Here is a 23300-nt window from a genome sequence, read left to right on the forward strand (position 1 = left end):
TGCAGGGGCAAACTCCATATCAGCACAAAATCCTGATGTTTCTATCATGGCACATTGACTCTGAAGGGGGGGAGGCTGGCGCCCCTGCCAACTGTGTGTATGCTAACCGCAGGGAGCGCCGCATGGCCGCATTTCGCACAGCTCTGAAGCTTGATAACATGTTAGAGGGGGGAAAGAGATGCAACCCACTGCAAAGCCTAAAGCGTAACTGTTAGCTTTGCCTTAAGACAGCACCGCGTTAAATCCTCTGACAAAGTTTCACTTGATCCCACTACAAAAGTGTGTCTTCAAATGCACGCTGCTTTGATATTCTCTCCCACCTGCTGCTTATTGCAGCTCCCATACAGAGTGAATATGTTTATACAGCATTAGCTGTAAAATGAATGAAAGAGGTTTTAGTTGCTGAACATAAATTAGATCCAGAAGAGTGATTCAAACAAGAGAACGAACACCTGAGGCCCGTGTCTGCCTTTATAAAGCCAGATAACAGTGGAACATGATGTTGCTAACAGTTTTCACTTTAGTTCACAAGCATACAGACCAGTTCATCCACAGCCAGCCCAGGGGCCTGACTCTGAAAAACACTTTTCTAATGATAACAGAGCTGCAATAATGTGGTACGAATCCGAATCTCTCCATGAGGGCCAATGGATGCTGGACACTGAACTACAGTTTCAGATCACTTAGGTAAAAAGTGCAGTGAAGCTAAATAAATTACAACTAATATATCTCACATTCAAACAATTAACTGAACAGCTTTTTTTCACAGAAGGTATTTTAACTTATAAACCTACGACACAACGAACAACCATGCTAACTGTCAAGTGTTAGCCAATATAGTCGGGTACCGACCCAGCATACACTGGATTTTTCTGCCATGCCAACATGAAAATAGGTTTGTTTGACATTACTGTTACTGGTGATAGGGAGGTGGCAGCAGCTAAGAGGGTTAGGGTTCATCACATTCTCAAGGCAAGACAAGAGTCTGGAGAGTTTAGGCTTGTTCAGGAGCTTCAGCTGCAGCTGTCAGATTGTTTCCTATACCCGAGTGTGGGGGAAAATTGCTTTTATTAGCTTGGGTAAAATATTTAGTCGTGCGGAAATTAATCCAAGGTAAGATTTTTTTTTATCCAACTGTATCACAAAATTTCTTTGGTCATTTTAAAGTAATTTACAACCCAACAACTCTTGCTTTCACGTGATACAACACTAATGAAAATCTAGATTTGTATGATGACATTTCCACCAATAGAAAGTATGTGCTATCACACACTGGAACTTGGAACCATGGAACCATGGAGGCAGCTGAGTCTCCTACGCATTGGTTGGTTTATAAGTGTAATAATGTGGTTGTGCATCGGATTATTTTCTTTTTCCCAAGGAATACTTATTCTACACCAGACTGAGATTAGATTGCAATGTGAGCCAACCCGGCTGCAGATTGGTTGGGACTGAACTGATAGCATTCTGTTGGAATACATCTTTTTGTGATACAGATAAAACATCAGCCATGGCTGCAGTTTAATACAATGTGTGAAAGAGACTGTCGACACAAAATGATACGAGGTAAAAAAAAAAATCTTGCACAGAGATCACTCAGGAAAGTAGAACTGCTCAGAAGAGAAATCATTTGATACTGAAAGCATCCCGCAGTACAAGCTCTACACTTTTCAATGTGTGCAGGAGAATCCTCGCCATCCGAAGTTGTCACAGAGATGAGGAGCACTGATAAGGCAATGATAGGCACTGTGTGTGTGTGTTTGAATAAGTCTAAGCTGTGAGAATGGCTTAACTGTCCACATGAGCCCACTTTCTCAGTGAATTCCCTAATGAAGGGGGACGTTAAAGAGCTGTCACCCTCCAAACTGCTCAGCGTGGGACAGACAATTTGCTGTCACTCTGATCATCATCGGGTTAACAAAGACACACACACAGGGACGTCGGTCATGGTTCAAAGTCACCCCCATCTCTCAGGGTGAGACAGACTGTGTGCTGCAGAGAGCTTATGAAGACATCTGTCTGGTGTTTCATTAGCGCAGACTCTCGTGTCATGTGGATATTTAAGGACCACGAACACGGCCTCTTCGTCCCTCAGTGTTACACACTCCTACGGAGAGAAGACGGACAGAAAAAAGAAAAGCAACCAGCATCTGTGGGGTGTGAGGACACTCAAAGACAACTTTAACTTTGTTCCGCAAAAACCTCAAGAGAAATAACAAAGGGCATTTCTTTATTTTAAAAGGTCCGCCTTAGCGATGTCCTAACATCTCCATGAAATACTTTATTCTATTCTACGTTTACCTTTTATTTCACCCAGGAGTCTCAGATCGATCAAGGTTTGTTTTCAAAGAGAGACGTATAAGCACTGCAATTAATTCATGCAAAGCAACAGGAAGTGGGCACCATAAGCCACAAAAGACAGAAACAAGAGAAATGCACACTGCAAGAAAGTGACAGACATCAATGAAACATGAGCTATCGTTATACAGTCTCATACAGCAGGAAAGGAGTTTTAGATTTCAAAGACCTCTGCAGCACTCCTTCACTTTAAGGAGCAAAGAGAAAGTAGCTCTGTGAAGATCAGAAACATACAGGCTTTATTAAAAGCTAACAAGCTACATGTAGAATTTTAGGATTTGAACTACATGAGATGTGAGGTACAGAGCCTTGTAGTTCAGACAGGTGACTCCAGACTGAGGCTGATATTACATCTCCAAGTTAAAAACGTATCGTTGTATTTGTGTGCTGAACTTTTTCCCTTTTCTTCCACTTTCACCCTTTGAAATCCAGCAGTTTCAGATAAAGAACGGCTCACTTGTAATTAGGGGTCCACTCAGCCTGAGACAATAGTTGTTACAGTCAAAAGTAAAGCAAATTCAGAGACTTGGACGGAAAAATGTTGAGTTGGACAATGGTTGCTTAAAAGAGGGTTAAGAACTATGCTGAACTGAATCAAAATAAATCACATTGAATGATGCTTTATTAGTCCCCAAAGGAAAATGATTACGTTTCAGTAAAAGTCAAGGAGGAAAATGAACCTAATGAATAAATAATAAAATTGAATTAAACACAGGGTTCCATGACACACCATTCATTTTGTGAAGAGCAAAGCATATTTCAAAAATATGACACCACAGCTACAACGAGCTGCGGAGAATCGGATTAATGCTGAGTGTACTGAAGGGCTGAGTTAACCATCTCAAGCCGTGAGTGTTAGGGAACTGTATGTGCACATACTCACCACATTAGTAACACTCTGTGGATTCACTTTGGCGCAGAATTACATCCTGAGAGGGCTGCCAACCAGCTCTGAAAATGAAATCAGAGGAGTAGGTGGACACTGGACTGGTTTTGAGCAGAGCAATGGTGACGGCTGAGAATCACCACCAACACCCAACTTTGTTTTTCTCCTTGTAATTTAACAAACTTTCACTAGAGACAGCTGGGGTGACTAGACACACCTCTGTAACAGTTATCATAGCTGGAGTAGCTCTGAGGTGGTTCAGATGTTTAATTAGGATGCGTCCTGTTCGGGCACGTCTCACTGGGAGGAGACCGCGGGGAAGACCCAGAACTCCAGGGATTATATATCGTTCCTGAACTCGAAACATCTCAGGATCTCTCAGGAGGTGGAGAGCGTTGCTAGGGAGAGGGAAATCTGACTTTCCCTTCTGGACCCGTTGCCCCCCCCAAACCAAGGTCATATAAGCAGAAGATAATGGACAGATGGAGTGATACTTTCCCTCCCTCCTTAGAGTCTTTGTGTTGTAATGGCAGGACATGTCCACTCGCTCTGTTTGCCCTGTTAGTGTGCTTCATGGGAGCTGATCTGAGATCTGTCAGTCAGCGTTTTTCCTGTCAGGGGGAAGAGCACTGCTCATTTTCTTGGGATTTTCTTTGTCGTTCATGTTTGGCCGGGTGTTTACACATTTTTCTGTGATGTGACTAAGTCAGAACACATTGTTGTTTGCGCTTTAGTCTGATTTTAATATTCTCTGAGGGGGCATTATCAAGTGAAATGTCAAACTGATATAATCAGCTTTACCAGATTCTAGGCGAGCTCCGGCGCGGTTTGTTTGACGTGTGAACGGATCCATCTGTTGATTAATGTGTCAAGGGACTGATTAAGTGATCCATATGGGCAGCTTGCATATGCTCACAAGTTGGCAACCATGGTATCACATATCAGTAAGACAGAGAGAAGAAGTAACAATGTGTGTTTTTTCTTTGTAGGACAATTTTCAAGAACATTTTCGTACGTGTAAACAAAGCAATGATCTGTCCGAGTCAAAGAAATGAATGTATTCCCTGAAGCTAAACAAAGAGAGTAGGTGAGCTCTAACCAAGAGATAATGAGCTTCATTTGTGACTCTGTCAGGTCCATCAGGCCCAACAGCCACGGATGCCTTTCCCTCGAGCTAAACAGGTAAACAGCGGACAATGAGCAAAAGTAAATCTGAGTGCCCCCCACTGATGAAGAGATGCAGCGGGTCTCCATCCTGTCATCTGCCATTATTCAGGTCATCTATCAAAACGTCAGCAGCAGGCTAAAGGGAAGCACCGAAGGCTGTTTTGGATTTTGTTCACGGTTTCTGAATATGTAGAGTGTGTATACAAGAGCTACAACAGCCCATTGTGCTGTAATTACCAACTGTGAGGTTTGTACCCAGCAAAGGGCAAGTTAGAATTAACCTATTCAATAACTTACTGACTGCATGAGATTGGTTTAATTAGATTTATTGTCCAATTAAATGCCTTCGAGAGGCCTCACTTCAAGTGAGACCCTCTATTCACCTTTATTCACCTCCCAGCTCGGCACTACAATACAAACATCAACAATCACGAAAGGGTTCACTGAGATTGAGCCGGGCTGCGACATAAAAGTAAAGTCATCTGATTGCTCTCAATGAGAAATCCTCATCTTCTTTGTTATCCACAGATAAGTTCGTCAGAACTCTTGGTGTCTGAATTTAAAGCACAGAGTTTAGATTATCTCGAGAAATGCATGCAAAAATTAGGCGTAAACAAAGTATTTCTGAATAAAATTAGATTATTAAGCAACTAGAGGGACGGGGGGGGTTACAAAAAGAAATATAAAATGCACACACAGGATGTAGCCTGGACACAGTTATTTGTGCTTAACAGCCTCCAAAGGTTTCCTGTAGCCATCGAGCTGCAGGTCCTTCGTCTTCTGAGCTGGATGTGTTTATCAGACGTGTGCGATTGTGCTGTGCAGCCCTGAGAAACACAAACTGTAATCATAGACTCTTACTCAACAGCAGCTGAGGCCACAGAAATGCACGTGGAGACACACACACACACACACACACAGTGTCACACTTAATTATGTAATGAAAGCAATCTATTATTCTCAGCTCTTGTAGTGTGTGACCCTAATTAAATTGGAGGTGTGTTTGAATCATGATACCGAGCTGAAAAGCACTACTCAAACACACATTTGTTGTGGATGGCGGCGTTTCTTATAATGAGTCCAGAGTCATTAGTATCTTGGTGAATGTGTTGCGGTCGGATCATTTTATCACACTCGTGTGTTCAAATTCTGAAAAAGAGATAGTAAAGGTGAGCAGTTAAGGTTAATGAATACTTACAGTTGTAAGAAGAGTTTTTAAAGGCCTCCATTATGCTCTGCTCTGACAAATTTTCAGTCCAATCTGACCCCGATAGCACAAAGCAGCTCAATCACTATTTCTGTTTACATTTGAAGCTTTAGAATTATAACCATCACCTGTGGGCCATTCAATGCCAACACACCAAATGTGAAAAAGTTTGTCAAATTTCTTAATTTCTATTGATTCATTCTGGACCTCATCAGTCACTTATTTTCCACTGGCCTGGGTTGAAATTTGTACTGAACATCCACAGATTTTCCTGAAGGTAATTCCCTGCTGAACAGTTGATGCAGATTGTTTTACATGTGAATAATAAGCTCCAGTCGGACGATGTGTACTGTAATGTTTGCAGCTCGTCGTTGGTTAATGTGATGCAGGGCCTCTGGAACAGACAGCTCTGTAATACTTTAATCTAACTCACACTGTTCTGATGAATTTCAATTTGGTAAACCATGCAAGTGATTTCAGTGTCCAAACATAGCTGAACAAAAACAGTATTTAAAAAGAACTAAGGAATATAAGGAATTTGCTGCTTCTATAACTAGTAAGATTAAGTTTTGTTGTGTCCTACATATTAAAAAAGTGTGCAAGAGACTGTGAGACTGTTATTCTGTCTCCATATAATGTAACAATGCCTGTTATTTGTGTAATATGTTGCATTTGATTTGATTTTGTGTTTTGGGAGAAGGAAATTATAGTTTTTATTTGCTTTTCATTTGTTTAATCATGTCTGGGGGACTTTTTCTTTGTTCAGGTTCAGGCTTTCGGAGCCATTTCAGAACTTTCACGGTTTTTCATCCTTAAAATTATAGTATAAGAAATCCATGCATCTAATGCTGAAAAGAAAATCCTTGAAGGTCAAAGAAGCATGCGTTTAATGTCAGAAAACTCTGCATTTCAGGCTACGTTTAACTGCTAAACTTAACATTTTAACATGTTCACAATGTCCTCTATGATCCATGACCAGTTCCTCTGTATAGACACGGGAAACAAGTGCTACATATTTGCCTTTTTCTATATATATCTACGGCGATTTCTTTCTTGCCTGATTTTCCAAACCATTTGACAGTCCTAACCAATTCTCTCTCATGCGTGTTCTGTGTCATAATCGTTTTGGATTATGTAGCAGCGACTCATCTATCTTATGTAGCAAAGCCCTCCACAATACTGTTCTTTTATTGCTGTTTCCACTGGGTTTCTGACCATAATAGCCTCCCCAATGTAAAATTTGCTTGTCTAACCTTAACCCAATTCAGCCTCCTGGTGTGAATCATCTAACAAACGTGGTGCTACCTAAAACAACATAAATGCAGCAGCAATAGGCCAAGGCAAGGTGGAAAAGGGTTCCCCTGGTCAGAATAATCACATTTTGAAATTATTTGGGGGAAAATATGAGCAACCCTAACCCACCACTGAAAAAGAAGAGGAAAGTGTGAAACACTTCAATGAAAAGATGCAAACAAACACTCTTAGTCCTTTTGACACTCAGCTAGCTTTGCCCTTGCACTGCAAAGTCTTGCTTTACTCTTCCTCTCAACTCAATTTGTTAATTTGTTCATTCTATTATTCTGTTATTAAATCTAGCTGCGCACTGTAGGGTACTGCAGGACTTGATGTTTATATTCCAACTGCCCGCTCCCGCATGTGGCAACATTAAAACCTCCGTGTTTTGAGGTTTGCGTCAGGACCAATGCGCTCCTGTACTGCTTTCCTTGGTGAAGTTAGACTGCAGTTGAACTGCCTAATAAAGCGCAAACATGTGAAAAGCAGCAGCACTCTCTTGTCCGTGTCTACTGTTGTTATTGAAACAAAGGTGATAACGATGCTCGATCCGATGTGACAAGCTGAAAAAAAGCGTTCTCCCTGGGAGCAAAAGAACACTGCAGACAGTTTGTAGCTATCTTCACCCTGGATGGAGATGCAGCGTTGCATGTGAATCTAGGAAAAGCTAAAATGCATAAAACCCGTGTTTTTGTGTGGGCAAGGCATTAGCTTTGTGCCTTTCTATGAATGTGGAGTACATCTAATGCTGATATTTCTTATTACAAGTCATCCTGAGTGAATCTCTATACAGTCACCAGTCATAAGACTGGTTTCTCATCTAAGGAATACTGATGTCTTGAAACAGTTTTGTGCACATCCTTGTCAGTTGGATTCATCCTGTGGATATCAAATGTTAGCAATGCATCGAATACTTGTTGAGATGTCTAAATGATATGAAAGAAAGTTATACTCCACCGTGAATTCCACCTCATATAGTGGATTCAGCTGAGGCGTTTCTTCCCACCACTGAATTAGGCTTCCTGTCACGCTGCTGGACGTTTCGGCAGGCCGCAGAAACAGAGCCTCTCCTTTGCTTCACACCACAGAGGAAACTAAACGCCTTTGTTTCTGTCTCTGTGTTTGCAGATAGCTTGTCGCCTCCCGTCAATGTGACCATCAAAGAGGTGAAAGCGAACTCTGCTGTGGTGTCATGGGACATCCAGGAGGGAGACCCAGTCATTGGCTTTGCCATCACTCAGCAGGTGGGGAACACACTTTGTAGCAAACACCAACACCTCATTTAAATGCAAATGTGCCAACAAGGTGACACAATTTTCAAAGCGTGTGCTGCTATGTGATAAAGAAAGAAGACCATCTTTCAGTTCTTTGGTTTTACGTATTGGGACATGACAAAAAAATCATGTTGTCCTTATCAGGTCTCAGAATTAGGTCAAAGCAAACTCATAACTAAGTCAAAATGCAGAAGCAGTTTTAAGTCCATTGTTACTGTTTTTAAAGGAATTAGGAGTATACGTAGCAGCCAGGTGCTGCCAATCAAATCCAATGTCCTTTGGATCAAAGTGTTTGGTCATATTTTACAGCAGCATGTTTGGAGAACACTAATGCTCTATCAGTACTTTGTTTAATGTTTTTTATATCCCAACAGTAAAATTTCACCTCTATCATTTTAATTTTTAACCAGGTGGATGTTGGAAATTCAGATTTCCTATTTCTCATTTAATGCACCATCAGTGCAGCAAAATAAACATCAATGAAATATTGGCCATAGAAGCAACAGTTACTCATGTTAGAGACACTTAAAAACTAAAACAAAACACAGAGAAATGGAGCGACAGTCAAGTCCAGAAACAGTGTTATTAACCGGCCAGAAGCCAATACATCATTTGGTGCGTAATTTAACAGTTTAGGCCGTTTAACACATGACCTGCAACAAGTCTGTGCCTAAAAGAGTGATTGGTAGCCTACCGGCTGTTCATAGTATAGAAACACAAAAGTATTTGCGAATAAAACGTCCAGTCAGATATTTTTTTATCAGTTCGCTGTGTGATCTGGGCTCTCAGGCAATTTGCTGTATCTGTATGCTCTCTCCGAATGTAATCTGTAAATTATTGAGAACTACAAATCCCAAAAGAGTGAACAGAGGTTTAAATTAATGAATGACAAATTAGCTACTACATTTAACTCGCTGCAGACTTAACACAACAGAACAGGTTACATACAGGAAGGACAGAGCAAAGTTTTGTTCTGAGTCAGCTGGAAATCCCTATACTGCATTGATTGGTTACATAGCTCCTCGCGCCTCCGGTTTGTCCATTTTGCACATGAGCATCGGCAGCTGTGACATCACTTTTTGGCATATAGCACGAGGTCCAAGGGCAACAACGGTTTCATGAACTCAGCCTCAGTCTTCAGCTGGTTGCCCCTTCAGTTAGTTTTAAGACTAGTTTTGACTTTCTCTTGGTATTTCGCTAACTCCTAGTCACTAATCTGTGCTCCAACAGAAGAAAGACGTGCGCATGCTGCGATTCATCCAGGAAGTCAACACCACCACACGCTCCTGTGCATTATGGGACTTGGAGGAGGAGACAGACTACATCGTGCATGTCCAGTCCATCAGCATGTCTGGGACGAGCCCGCTGAGCGAACCGCTGCGCTTCCGAACCCCGAAGGAGGCCGAGACCCAGGCCTCTAAGAGCAAAGGTGAAGTGGCAGAAAGACAAGACAAACAACGCACACTTGTTTGGTCGTCTAACACATCCACACTTTAACAAAGAAAAGTGCGAATCCGTTTCTGTCATCTTTCACAGCACGAGTGCAGAGGGGACTTGGCCTTTTGAAAATTTAGTGACAGATTTTGCCTAAAAACCAAAAGAAATCAATAGACACACAAAGCATGAAATTAAATTTTACAACAGAGTGCTTTTGAAGCTCACCCTGCTGACCACAACTCAGGAACAAAATGCCCAAGGGGGATGCATAGTTCACTGTGTATTGACGTTCCTCTGTGAGCCTCACTCTGCATGCACCGTGCACAACTTCACTGTAAACCAGAGTGAGGAAAGGCATTTATCAGACCCAGAGAGGAGGGAGCCTGAGCTGCGAGGGGTGGAGAATCGATGCGTTTCTGGCTGAGGCTCTGCTCCATCTATTCCTCCTCTAGTTTACACTCATCTCTCATATGAGCTGCCGCGATACTCCGATACTTCAGAGGGCGTGGAGCCAGAGGGAGTCTGAACCAACTGCTGTGGTGGCAAGAGGGCTTCCAGAGACATGTAGAACATAAAAACAATCACTGCAGAACAGCGTAGAGATGCTCTCTGGACCACTGAGGCCTAATTAGCACCGGATGTGCTGTCTGTGCGTTGTTTTATGCAGTGAGAGGGACCTTCAACAAACCAATCACTGCAGAGGATCAAGAAAAACAAGCGTTTATTTACAGCTTTCTTTCTTCCTTTTGTGCGCTGGCACATGCTCGTTTGTTTTAGGTTTCGGGCTGGATCTTATCTCCTCCTGTTTTCAAAGCCGCGAGAACAGAACAGTGGGTCAAACTCATGCATAGCACAGAAATAAACAGAAGTGCCTCAGACACTAAAAATGTTTTATTTAGAGATTCTATGAGGGAGCATAATGAAGAAATATTTCAATCCACATGGCAGATTTCTATAATGTGTCATCATGTATACATTACAGAACCACAGCCACAACGAAGCACACTTTAATAATGAAACCATTAAAATAGGATTTTTAAAAGCTGTCAAATTTTACATTATGATACCCACAATGTTTATGAAAGGCCTTTAGTTGGCAGCAAACACACTCAAACAAACTTGAATACGAGCTCAAAAGGCTCTAATAGTCGACACTAGCCCAGATAGCATGTGTGTGGCCTAAATATTACCCCCATGTGCATTTTTTTCTTGGCCATGTTTGTATTTAAAGGTCTCAGTTTGACTCTGTGTGAAAGCGGCTGCCTAATGCCTGGATACGTACCTTATCCCAAGTTTGGCCGAGCTCATGACCTTTGGGCCATGAAACTGAACTAAGTAGCCCAGTTAAGGCTGAAACATCTACCAGATGTGCTGACAATCCTGGTAAAACGTGTGTGGCAGTTGTCTGAACAAGTTGTGTGCACACAGAGCCTGCTGGCAGCAAAAGATGGCATGATTTCACATCTATAATGAACAAAAATGTCGATGAGACACAACTTTACTACGACAACAGTCTGGAAAAGCTGAGAGGAATGAGACTAAACAATAATGAGTCTCAGGCAGATGTAAAACGAACATCTAAGGGGCAGTGAGGGTGATTTAGAGACATCTAAAAGGTGAAGTTGCCGACAGCATAGACTCATATGCACTCAACATGCACACAGCCGGACCAGCAGCTACAACAGAACTCATGAGCAAAGAACCAAGAATAGACAGAGGAGGGAAGATCGCCCACTCTATTAAATGATTATTGCAAATAGGAACAGGGTTGAAATTCTCCATATGAAGTATTTTATAATAAATAAGTCTAAACTGATTTAAAATCATTCTTTTCATCGAGATGGCTTCAAATTAGCAGCTTTGGAAACTACTTCCGAGTCGTGTGTTCTTTATGATGTTGCAGATCCGTGTCATCACATAAGGGCACCACTTCCCCGAACTGTGGGGCCGGGCAGCCGGGCTTTATAAGTGGTGCAACAACTTCATTATTCTGATCGAGTGACTTTAGTAGCAAAAACATTTTTCTGTCATGTCGAGTTTTCATTCGTAATTAACATTTAGCTAAAAGGCTAAAGAGCAAAGCTGGCAAAGCTCCAGTGGAACAGAGCAGCCAGCCAGGGCAGCAAAGCTGAAACAACTGCACCTTAAACCAACATCTCACCGGCTGAAGTCCAAGCAGGGACCCTTCACGGACATACAAAGAAGAAATGAACACATTTAGAAACGCTGCAATCAATAAATATAAAAATGAGTAGATGTAGAAATGAGGGTGGGGGGGGTCCCATCCTGGACAGATGGTTAAAAACATCCAATCCAAAACCATAGGTACAGAAAATGGATGAATGGATCTAAATAAATGAGAAAATAAACTTAGAAAAAAGCTTGTTTGGAAACTTCGTAATAAATTGTGAAAACTGATTTAACTATGCCCAAAATTTGCATTTATTCATACTTGTGGCCCATTTCACCCCCACAGAAACTTTTTTATTGAGCCGTGGCTGCATTTTGAAAACTCAATTCTACTCGTAGTATGGAATCTGTTTGTAGTATTATTGTGTTATCATTCAAATTGCTGTGAAATATAATATATAAGTTGAACTTTTCCAAGACAGAAACGGGTTTCAAAATATTAAAAATCCCTCCATAAATCTCCCTCCAACCTATATTGTATCTAATTTAATCTGTGTTCAAGGTTAAAGCTGTTTTATTGTGTCTGGTGGGAGAAAATTGTCTTGGATTAAATGGTCTCCAACATTAGACCAGACGCTGCAATACCATATGGTTGCATATGTTGGAAAATCCTCTTTAATCTCTTAACAGTTTGCTTTTGCTTCAGATTAATCACAGGTGCTGGTAAACTGCTTCTGTTACAAGAAGACAGAGCTGGACTATCTTTCTCTGGCAGAAAGAGACTGGCAGCAGTCTTTTGATGCAACTCTCAACGAGAGCGAATAAGCCCACTTCCCAAAGGGGGAGCGCAGCCTCCAGATGTTCGGATCATCACCCTCCACCTTTTAAAATGAGGTAGTTGAGTCGAGTTGTTCCACGTGGACGGCTGTTAGTGGAACCGGCACTCTGCCTCAGTCCGCTCCTCCGCTGCCCAAAAACTGAAGATCTCCACACACTGGCAGGCTCGGCACATTAACACACAGTACTCACACACCCAGCGAGAGTCCCCATGCGCTGCAGAGCAGAAAAGAGTTCCCGGCTCCTTCACGCGTTTCCCATCATCCCAACGCAAATATCCACCGAGAGCAGATCTTGACGGTTTAAGACGGCACCACACGTCCTTCTGGGACCACTTTGCTCTGCTTTCTCAAGGATGCCTGTTTGATTAGCTCAGCTGTGCTGGAACAGTGGAACATTTTGATGGCAGATGAGCAGGTATTATCCAAGTCAACATCTTGGGATACAGTTGAAAAATCAATGTTGTTGCAACATTCAAAGTAATATTTGTTCATTTTCCAAATGACTCAGATTGCAACCTGTTTAAATCCACCTGCATATGTTGGGCTATTGTGCTTTATCGAGGTTTGACAAATAATATGCGACACCCTTGTTGCTACACCATTATGCTCATCATGGGAGACAAGATAAATGTGGTAAATTGAGCTGAAAATAATTGAACTTATTTAAAGAAAAATGCAGGAAAGAGCAGATTAATGGCTGTGTGGTCAGTTTGAATGTCTGATGGACAAAATGTGCCGACAGGATACAAACAGAGTTAGTCTTTTACAGCAGATAATTGCACAGGGAACAGAGTGAGAGCATGGTGTGTCTCGGTACAGCTGTTGGTCCCTTGTCTCCATTTGACAGGAAAACATCCAAAGAATAAAAGAGGTTTCACAGTCCTCTCTCAGCTGCTCAGCCTCTCTGTTCTGCCTTATCACCCTGATCTGAGTAGAAGGAGCAAAGGATGAGCCTGAAATGCCGTATTATTCCTATACTTCTTCTCATTTCACCTTTCATGATGGGCTTAAGCTGCAAGAGATCAAAGGAAGCGAGAAGGATGGAAAAAAAGAGCACAACCTGTACACAAAAAACAAAAAGGAAGAGACAATAAATCAGAGGAAGAGAGAAGGGGAACAGAAGGTGACTGACAGAGAGGGAAAAAGGGAAAAGTCATAAAGGATGTCTGAATTCTGCTGTCAGAAACACACAAACTGTGTGTTCTTTGCACTTGTGCACCCTCTCTAGGATCATTTCTTGAACCAAACATAGAACATAAAAAGTGCTGCAAACAAGGCTCATTGGTCTCCTCAGATCTAATAAAGTTAGAAACCTCTCTCTCCGCTACAGAGAAATTCTCAAGGAAGGATGAAGTATGAGCTTTGTCTTCTTCTGTCACAAAGGAGTTCCATCTGTACATCAAAGGCAAGCTGCAGTATAAATACTGCAAGATGTTCCCCCAGACAGCATCCCTTAGTTCAGCTGCATCCAAAACGGACTAACAAAACTCCTGAGGCACATAAAAGACAAAGGAGGAATCCCACACAGCTTAAAATTCAGCCGTTTAAGGAGAAGTAATCCTTTTCCTTTTGATAATGAGACAAGAAAATCAATAACAATCCCATGTCTGAATGTTAAGTAAAGGGAAAAGTCGGGATTATTTTTAGCCTAGATTAGCATAAACACAGGAAGGAGTTAGCCAAGCTCTATAAATGCACTGCAAAATAAAGCACTCAGCCACAGGTTCACTCCACCTGTCTGTGGATCCCAGCTTCCAGCACATACCACCACCTCAGATCTCACTCTGATCTGAGTGCCCACGATAAACTGGAACAAATCCACAGAGCTCCCCGTTCATGACCCCACAGGTCAGAGCTGCTGTAGCGGTGCGAGAGAGATCTGCTCCACCTTAGTCTGCTGGGTTTAATGCTGTGGCCTATTTCTGGTCGTGGAAATCAGAAGACCAGGTAGAAAGTCTGGGAGATAAAAACTCTTAAATGGATCACTCATCACAAATGAGCTGAAGACATAAGATCAAGTGACAAGAAGAAGTGACACAGTAAAATAAGAACGGTCAAAACCTAAAAACTTTTAGCTCCTTGAATGGGTCAACATTTTAACATAAGCCATCCATCATGCGTTTTCTGTGCAGCTTTATCCTGTTCGGGGTGACGGGACATATGAACCTATCCCAGCAGGGTGCAACCTAACAAGACCTTCACAGCCATATTTCCATCAAATGTTTGTGCACAAAACAAAATGTGCAATAATGCCCGTTTCCCTCCACTGATATTTTGATAAAACCCAGTTTTTAAAGTTACCAGCCATATAGAGTCCTCATCAGGAGGGATGCAGGGTTTGTAGCAGAATCTTCTCCTGAAGATTTGGGTTCAAGGACATTACAAGACTGCTGTTTTGAGGCAGATTCAGTCTCATTATACTCTGAAGAGTCGACTCTTTAATAGTAGCTGTTGGTTAAAGATAAACAGCTGGTGGGGCCAGTTCACTTGTCGGAGTCCTTTAACAGCTGCAGACCAACAAAAAATACCATAAAAAAGTATTAAGAAAATACGAATGTGTTTGTTTTCTGTTTTACTCAGACTGTTTCTTAAAACCATTCTTTATAAAGCTCGTTTTTAAAAGCACATGTGAATGGAAACACCACCTACCCACAGGCCAGATGTTGGATGGCTGCTTAACCAAGACCTCCATCAAAAGCATCAACGTACTCAGCGAGGTTATTTCCATGAGCGACATCCCTGGAGTGACCTTTTAACTAGGGCTGGGCGAGTTAACTCGTTATTATCGCGTTAACTCGTTAATTATTTAACGCTGACAAATAGTTTATCGCACATTAACATAGGTTTTATTTTTTTTATTTTTCATGGGGGCTTTGGTGCCTTTAATGGATAGGAAAGTTCAGAGACAGGAAGCAGGGGCCAGAGAGAGGGGGAACAAGACGCAGCACAGGGCCGTCCGATGCGGGACTCAAACCCTGGCTAGCTGCAGCGAGGACTAAAGCCTCTGTACATGGGGCGTCTGCTCAACCCACTACGCCACGGACCACAGTCTGTCATTTATTTTATTATTGTAAAAGTCTGCTGCTCACAGGCTTTTATTTTGTAAAAGTCTGCTGCTGTCTGCTGCGGAACCGGAAAAGAAAGTAATCGGCGGATCCACCAAACATGGAGAAGGGTACGGAACTTTTACTCGGCCGTTTTCATTTAAAGTTCTTCCAGACGGCGGAGTCGACAGAACCAAAGTCATCTGTAAACACCGCCAAGTTGAATTGTCTTCTCAGCGTAGTAGTTCCAGTCTAAAATATCACTTAAAGGCAAAACACACAACTGATAGCAGCAAGTCATTCAAGGAAACAGACAGTGGAGCGAGGCTTCTACATAAAAACTACAGAAAGATGCTGATGTTAAAAGTGTGTTTGCACAACAAATGTTATGGCACTTTCATTTATATGGCAGCACATTTAAAATAAAACTAAATGCTAAAAGCTATACACTACTTTTGAATTCATTTTTGGATTTTGCGTACAAATGCGATTAATGGTGATTAATCAGGGAAGTCATGTGATTAATTAGATTTTAAATTTTAATCGTTGCCCAGCCCTACTTTTAACTAATGCCATACGTTGTTTCCAAAATGTTTGAACTTTTTCTTTCAAAACTGCAGTCGACGCCATGAAAGAGCAGCAGTTGATAAAAACCACAGCCGCGTCTACAACTCGGCCAGCGTGCTTCTGAGTTGTTCCAGCTGACCAGTTTGCCCCAGTAAAGCCGGCTGGTAACCGCATCAGGCACATACGCTGCTGCGCTTTGATTATTTAACACAAAGCAACAGAGGCCAATCGATTGGCTGAATTGCTTGCTGCCAAAAGCCGCTGAAGCGTGGGGCTCCTGCATAGCGGGCCATACAAATGTCACCTGCTGCATCTACTGAAGGGACGGAGTGCTCTCTACGCCGCAGTAAACTTTAGGTCACGCCTGTGACTTCCACAACACTCAGCAGTGTGAGAAAAGGCTGCGATTTGTTTGACAGAAATCTGACATCCACAGGATGACTCACGCACACATTCGCCCTAATTGACTCTACGTGCATGTGAACAACTCTTTTTATGTGCTTTAAATGGACTGAAAATCATCACCTCTTTCAGGCTGCACCTGTGCAACAGTCCCCTGCCATCAGAGGTCTGCAGCTGTAAAGACCAGAGAACACGATCTGACAAATGGTAAAAAAAACAAACAAACAGGGGATCTGAGAGAGAAGAAGCCCTCAATTAAAAGAACATTTAGGGAATAAGACAGCTGCGAATTACACTAAAACGCACTCATTCGTCAGCCGAATCGAAAACGGACACGCTCTGCCAGAAAGCTCAAAAGACCTCCAGAGAAAGAACAAAAACCTTCAAACAGCAACTTTCTGAAATTAAAGCCTTTCAGTGAAAATCCAAATGGAGAAAATGAGTGAGCAGCACAGTTTGAGCAGCAGCAGCAGACATCTTTGGAGCTGCAGAGAGAAGCAGGAAACCCTGCAGTGAACAGGAGGAAGATGGTAAGAAATATCACTCTAAATTGTTTATGAGGAGATGGGTCGTTCGACTCTGGTGTTTGAAACCATCCTGGCTTTGCTAGAGAGAAACAGAAAGAAGCAAAAGCTGTTCTTGGCTCTCAATTATCTTTTTTTTTTTTTTTTTTTTTTTTAGAAAACTGTGAACATAGAACATCAGATTTTCACTGATTCTAAAAGTAGATGAAGAGAAACCAATGAAACAAATGATATCCTGATATCAATGAGAAGTTACCCAGAGCAGCTTCTACTCTGACAAGTTGATGGGTTTCCTCACAGTGACGGTGCTTCAGGCCCTTTGACAGTTTCTCTAATAGTAAAGGAATTCAATTTGGCTATTTTAAGAAATCGATTCTATTCTTTAACCGTTTTCCTGGTAGAACAGCAGGTGCATCTTGGGTTGATGTTAGTTTACAGACAGATGTTCTTCTAACAGACATTTTTCTGAAGAATCCACTGATCTTATTTCATATTCGTTTGTTCCTTTAATGACCACAAGCATGATACTACCACCATGTTTTACAGATAGAATAACATTCTTATGCTGGAAGGCAACATTTTCCTTTCTCCTAAAAATGTTTTTGGATTTAAGCCGAAATATTGTGGATGGTCCATGTGGTCTTTGGACCTTCGTCTTGGTGAATTTCTTGTATTTGTGCAAAATCGGTTAGGTTGGGAACTGGTGAAGTCCAGTCCAACTTCTTTAGAGATGGTTTTGCAAACTTTCTTATCCTGTTGAGCATTAGTAGATCTTTTAGTGAGGTTACTTTCTTTGTGTGACACCTCATTAGCATCCCATCGATGGAAAAACATCAATCCAATATCAGTCAAATGAACTGCTCATCCAAAAGATTCAGGCAATATTTGATCATTCCTCTCAATAAATGACCAAGTATGGTCATTTTTGCCTCTTATGTTTAATATCTATCTGATTTAATATAATTTTTTATCTTTCTTTTAACTTTTTGCTGTTTATCACAATTATTTACTACTATTTTCAACTGTTTTCTGTGTCATTCTTTCATGTTTCTTAATTTTATTCATACCATTTTATTTTAGTTTGCTTTGAAAAATGTTACAAATACAAATAAGAGTGAGTGAGACTTGATCTTTAAATAAAGTCATGAAACAATGTAGGGTTTGGAAAGTTTCATGCACCGCTGTGTGTAAACATGTTCCGTAAAATAAAGCCGTCAGCACAATGAAAACCTTCATATGCAGTATTGAATTTATTCAATATATTTCACAAGTGTTTTTCATTTCGAACATTTGACTTTGGTGACATGCAAAACCATTAAAGACCCATTCATTTTCCGGATTTATTTCTGCTCAAAGTGACACTTGATAACACTTTTGCTCCCCCTGCAGTTGTGGGATGTAACACCACTGTCATTTAAACAAATCTCCACGTGAGCCCTGAACATGTGCAGCCATACACATGCATTTGTTGTCATTGAAGAGGTCGCAAAGACGCCATAAAAAGACCACAAAAGTGTCAAGAGACTGTAAAGCTAAACGGCGTGTTGCAGGGCTGGAAACCAAAGTTATGAACCGCGGTGTTTCAGAAGGTGCGTCACAAGCGTTGGTGTACCTTAAAACAAGTCTGAAGGCATGTACAGTAGTTTTAGGGTTCACAAACTTCTCAAGTGTTACTTTAGTGGCGCTATTAAATCAGTGACTGTGATGCGGAAACAAATACTTTTTTTCTTCTTTTGAAAATACCAAAGAAGATATTTACAACTCGGTGTGTTTACAACAACCATCACCTGCATCACAGCCCGAACACTCACTTATTTCAGAGTACAGTAATAACGACTGTACAGTTGTTACATCACGCAAAGGTTCGTTTGTTTTAGCTTTTAAATCCTGTACAACACCAACGTACAAATGCTGACTTTTTTGCCCCCGAGCTCTGGGTTTTAGGTGTTAGTCATGAAGTCGATGCAAAACATTTTACTGCCTCAAGACTCGCATTGGAGCTCACAGCAGGCTGACGTAATGTAAAAACTTTATGGCAGGTCATCGACTGTAAAAGGGAATTTATCCAAAAGCCATTATGGTGAATGGGGGATATTAACAATATTGTCACATCAGAAAAATCAGGAGAAGCATTAACAGAAGAAAGTTCTCGAAGGCTCAAATTAAGTAACCTTGGTTCCTGTGATAGATTAGGTGCCAGAAGCAAATTCACGCTGTTAAATCGTAAATGCAGAATCATTCTTTATTCCCCTAATGTCTTCCAACTCCCTTTGCTCCATCAGACGAAGTCACAATGGAGGAAGTTGGCCAGACCACCCAGCTGAGGGCAGGGGAGCTCATCATCATCGTGGTGGTGCTCATCATGTGGGCAGGTGAGGACAGCTATTTTTAATCAGACAGGTTTAATGTGCGTCATTTCCATCCTGACCTCACAGAACACTCTGCTGTCTCCCCTCCCAGGTGTGATCGCCCTCTTCTGTCGCCAGTATGACATAATCAAAGACAATGAGCCCAACAACAACAAGGACAAAGCCAAAAACTCTTCAGAGTGCAGCACTCCTGAGCACCCAACGGGAGGGCTGTTGCGCAGTAAGGTATAACCCACCCTCCTCCTCCTCCTCTTCCTCTCCCTGGGTGCCGTCCCCCCTCAGCGGCACCGGGCAGGTGAATGATCCCGGCCACTTTTACACGTTTTCCACCGACACTTCATTAACTGTCAAAGTGTCATCTGAGCGTCAGCTTCAGGCTGAAGCGAAACGCTGCTCCAACATGGCGCCATTCTGTGCATGACTGCAGCATTCTGCATCAAACAGCAAAGGCACTCGAGTCATGGCTTCTTATACGTTCTGTTTCGATCAACGCAGAGCCCCATATCATACCCATACGTGCAGAAACGTCAAAGTAAAATCTTTTTTTTCCTTTCGCTTTTTTGTTTGAAAACAAACAAAACCACACAAGCATCCTCATGCTCATTAATGAAGGACATTGTGCGATCCCGGTTAGTCCGCCGGTCTTCTCAAACGTTCTTCTTCTTTCCTCCCAACAGTTCCCCCGGAACAACAACAACAACAACAGGATGCCATCTGTCAACATCATCGAGGTGTGACGCCTTCTCTTCACACCAAAGACTCCACGCAAACAAGCGAGCCCCTTTTAGAGCCCGCCTGCTTGTCAGGATGATGCTGCGACTCTGGGCCTCTACGCGGCGCCTTTTGTCCCGTCAGATATCAGCACGGCGGTGAAGGTGCTGGACTTCGGGGGGCCGAGCGCAGCCTGCCCGGAGAGACAGCGGGGAGGCCGCTCCGTGCTCGGTGATTATTGTACGATAGTGAAGCGGATACAAGGAGAGACTGCAGATAGACCAAGCCCAGGGATCAACTAGTATCCGCTTTGTTTGTTTGTTTTTTTAGGTACTTTCTTCTGCAGAGACTCTTTGCTGCTCTGTGAGCTCGTTTCCCCCCCCACCTCAGGGAATCTAGACTCCACCTGGCTAACCGAAGAGCCGTGTCCAAGATGTGCTGTTGAAGGCACCTGAGCCGCTTTAGAGGGATTACTCGGCTGAAACACCCAAACTCATATTGAGAGGCACCTTCTGTCTAAAACATGTACATACACTAAACAATGCAGACAAGATCTGGAATATTCTTGGTCATATTTGTGTTTGTCCTCATATTTTCAACATAGTATTTCTAAAATACAACATTCCACGCCTGGAACGAGCCCTTTAGTATCTCCTTGTGTCTTTCTTTGCGGGCGATGGATTTCACAGCATTCTGGAGAGCAGCAGAGCTTCAATAACAGAGTGCATTCATCCAATTAACTTTAAATGAGGCTGGACTCTGAGGAGACATTGAGGAGATCTCTTAAATCAGCAATAACAGCCCTCGGTGGAAGCAAAAGGAAGCCAGGACCCGAACTCTGTATCGTCTTATTAGCCAAACCTGAACTCTCAGCATGTGGCAGATTAACAAACTGCACACCCAGGATGAGGGAATAAACCCCGGACTTCAATTTCAGCGGAACCCCAAAAGTCTTTCGGCCCTCTTTAACAAAAAAAAAGAAAAAAGAAAAAGAAACTCGTTTTTGTTGGCAGGCATGGAAGAAAAACTTTTAATGGGCCCTGAGACTTCTTTATGACATCCTGAAAAAGATGTCAAGACAGAAGGGCTTCTATCAAGACTTTTTCAAATATTCCACGTTTCAGGCTAAATATATTAGAAAGGATGGATTATGTATTTGAGGGCTGACTCGAACTTAATAGTTCTGCCTTAAAAGTAAATATATATCCTATGATTTATGTTATAAGATGTGAGGCCCTGTATCTCATATTTGTGTCTTTATTTATTTAGGTGAAGGGAAACATTTCAACAGGACGCCATGTTGTCATCAGTGGCAGGAAACTGATGTGTAAATACATTTTATATGTCATTCTTGTTTCGTGGTGTGAGTCTAGAGAACATTTTATTAAATTATGTGGAAAATGTGCCATTTACTCCTATAAGAAGGTACTGCTACTGGTGAAAATGAAGTGACTCGTTTTTGTTAACACATTGCTGTGAAAGTCCAGTTTTATGCACCTCTATTATTCTCTATAATTCCCTTGTACTGTTTATGTGCAACGTGAAGGGACTCTTTGAGCGGAAAGCATTGAAGAAGAAGTGGCCCTGAATGTTTGGACCACACAAACATGGCTGAGCTCCATTCAGGGGCTGGAGATCTGTACTGAGAGGCAGGAGGATGAACACCTTCTCATTTCTCTGTATACTGAATGGTCTTTTATTATTTAAACAGGCAAACACACGTGGGCATAAAAAAAAGTAACAGGTCGAAGCCCCTTTAGTCCTGATCAGAATGGGAAAGATGCGGATAACGATGAAGGTTACAGCTGAGTGCAGCAGGCAGAATGATGACGGATGTAATGGCAGGCTTTTATCGACATCACCCCCCCCTCTTTCTCACGCAGACACACACTCCGCTTCCACTTTAAAGAGCGGAGAAAGCAGCCACTAATTCACAGTGAAATCACTTGGACTGACCCCTCTGATTAACACCCATCGAAGCTTTGGTCGGGACAAACTTCTCTGCTGCAGTGATCAGCACTTCAAGGAAAACTTTCACAACTCAAGGTTGAATCCATTTTTTTCCCCAGGAACACTGTCCCCGTAAGCAGACTGTCTAATCAATAGACATCCATCCGCACAGTAATGGATAATCATGACCATCTGAAAGGTTGCCAGCAATATGTTTCTCAGTGGCATTCAGTGGAAGTGCTTTTAACGCTCTTCCTCCTCTTCCTCAGTTGTGCAAATGAGAAAAACTTTGCACAACCGCTGTCGGCACCGCTGTAAATATTGTATTCCTAATCACTTATTTATATGTAGGGCTATTCTAAAAAGGCTTTTTTTGTGGCAGGTTATTTCCTGACTGGATAGTTTGGCATTTTGGAAATGGAAATGTTTGTCTCCATGCAGTGAGATGAGAAGGCCAACAACACTTTCACATCAGCTACACACAGCGGCTGGTTTCATTACTTTATTTTTCTGTTGGTCTATGGCAGCGGTTCTCAAACTTTCTGTGATGCCTCCCCTTTTAAAGCCGACATCCATTTTCCCCTGCAGAAAATCACATTTACTGCATATTTGACAGCTGGTTTACCACCATCTACTACAGCAGCTCTATGCTCCCTGCTTGGGAACCTCAGAGTCAGGCTTACCGGCTGCTGGCCAAAATTATTTATACCTATGCCAACGTTTATTCAAAAATAACCAGGAAATGTGGTCCAACAAAAAGAAATAGCTAAAAGAAAACCACATCAGCATGCCAGAGACCAGAGACATTCAAATGACAAAGACCTTGGAATCCTTCGCATAAGGCGAATTTAAACTAGAGAAATGCTGTTAGCGATCATCTGCACCGTTTGCAGAAATGCGTTGTCAAGGATTTCCGAGAGAGCGTGAACAATTCAGTATGTTAACAATGCAACACAACGTCTCAGCGCTTTCTGTCACTTGTTTATCTGAGAGTGACTTCTTCGACCTGTACATGTGTGGCATCGGTATTCTCACCCAACTCTGACAGCTCAGAAACTCATAAATGGATTGATCAAAGTTTTGAACTGTTCGCATCCAAACAACGTAAACAGCAACACGTGAGCCGTTAAAGACCGCTGAAC

The 23300-nt window shown here is 42.1% G+C and overlaps 1 protein-coding gene across 2 annotated transcripts in view; it reads left to right on the forward strand.

Annotated features, from left to right (window-relative positions):
* Nucleotides 1-22957, forward strand: part of fndc5a (fibronectin type III domain containing 5a) — a 35182-nt gene extending 12225 nt beyond the window's left edge. The window contains exons 2-6 of one of the 2 annotated variants that reach the window (XR_012766850.1): nt 8040-8155; nt 9416-9614; nt 19411-19500; nt 19589-19792; nt 20175-22957. Coding sequence is in view for 1 of the 2 variants with exons in the window: in XM_075448535.1 (XP_075304650.1) it covers nt 8040-8155; nt 9416-9614; nt 19411-19500; nt 19589-19722; nt 20175-20234 (599 nt within the window). In the remaining variant the exon portion in view is untranslated. The remainder of the gene's footprint in view (nt 1-8039; nt 8156-9415; nt 9615-19410; nt 19501-19588; nt 19793-20174) is intronic. The other variant, XM_075448535.1, reaches the window with a different exon arrangement.
* Nucleotides 22958-23300: the final 343 nt, after the last annotated feature.

The sequence above is a fragment of the Odontesthes bonariensis genome, chromosome 17 (genome assembly GCF_027942865.1).
Source record: "Odontesthes bonariensis isolate fOdoBon6 chromosome 17, fOdoBon6.hap1, whole genome shotgun sequence".
Lineage (NCBI taxonomy): Eukaryota > Metazoa > Chordata > Actinopteri > Atheriniformes > Atherinopsidae > Odontesthes > Odontesthes bonariensis.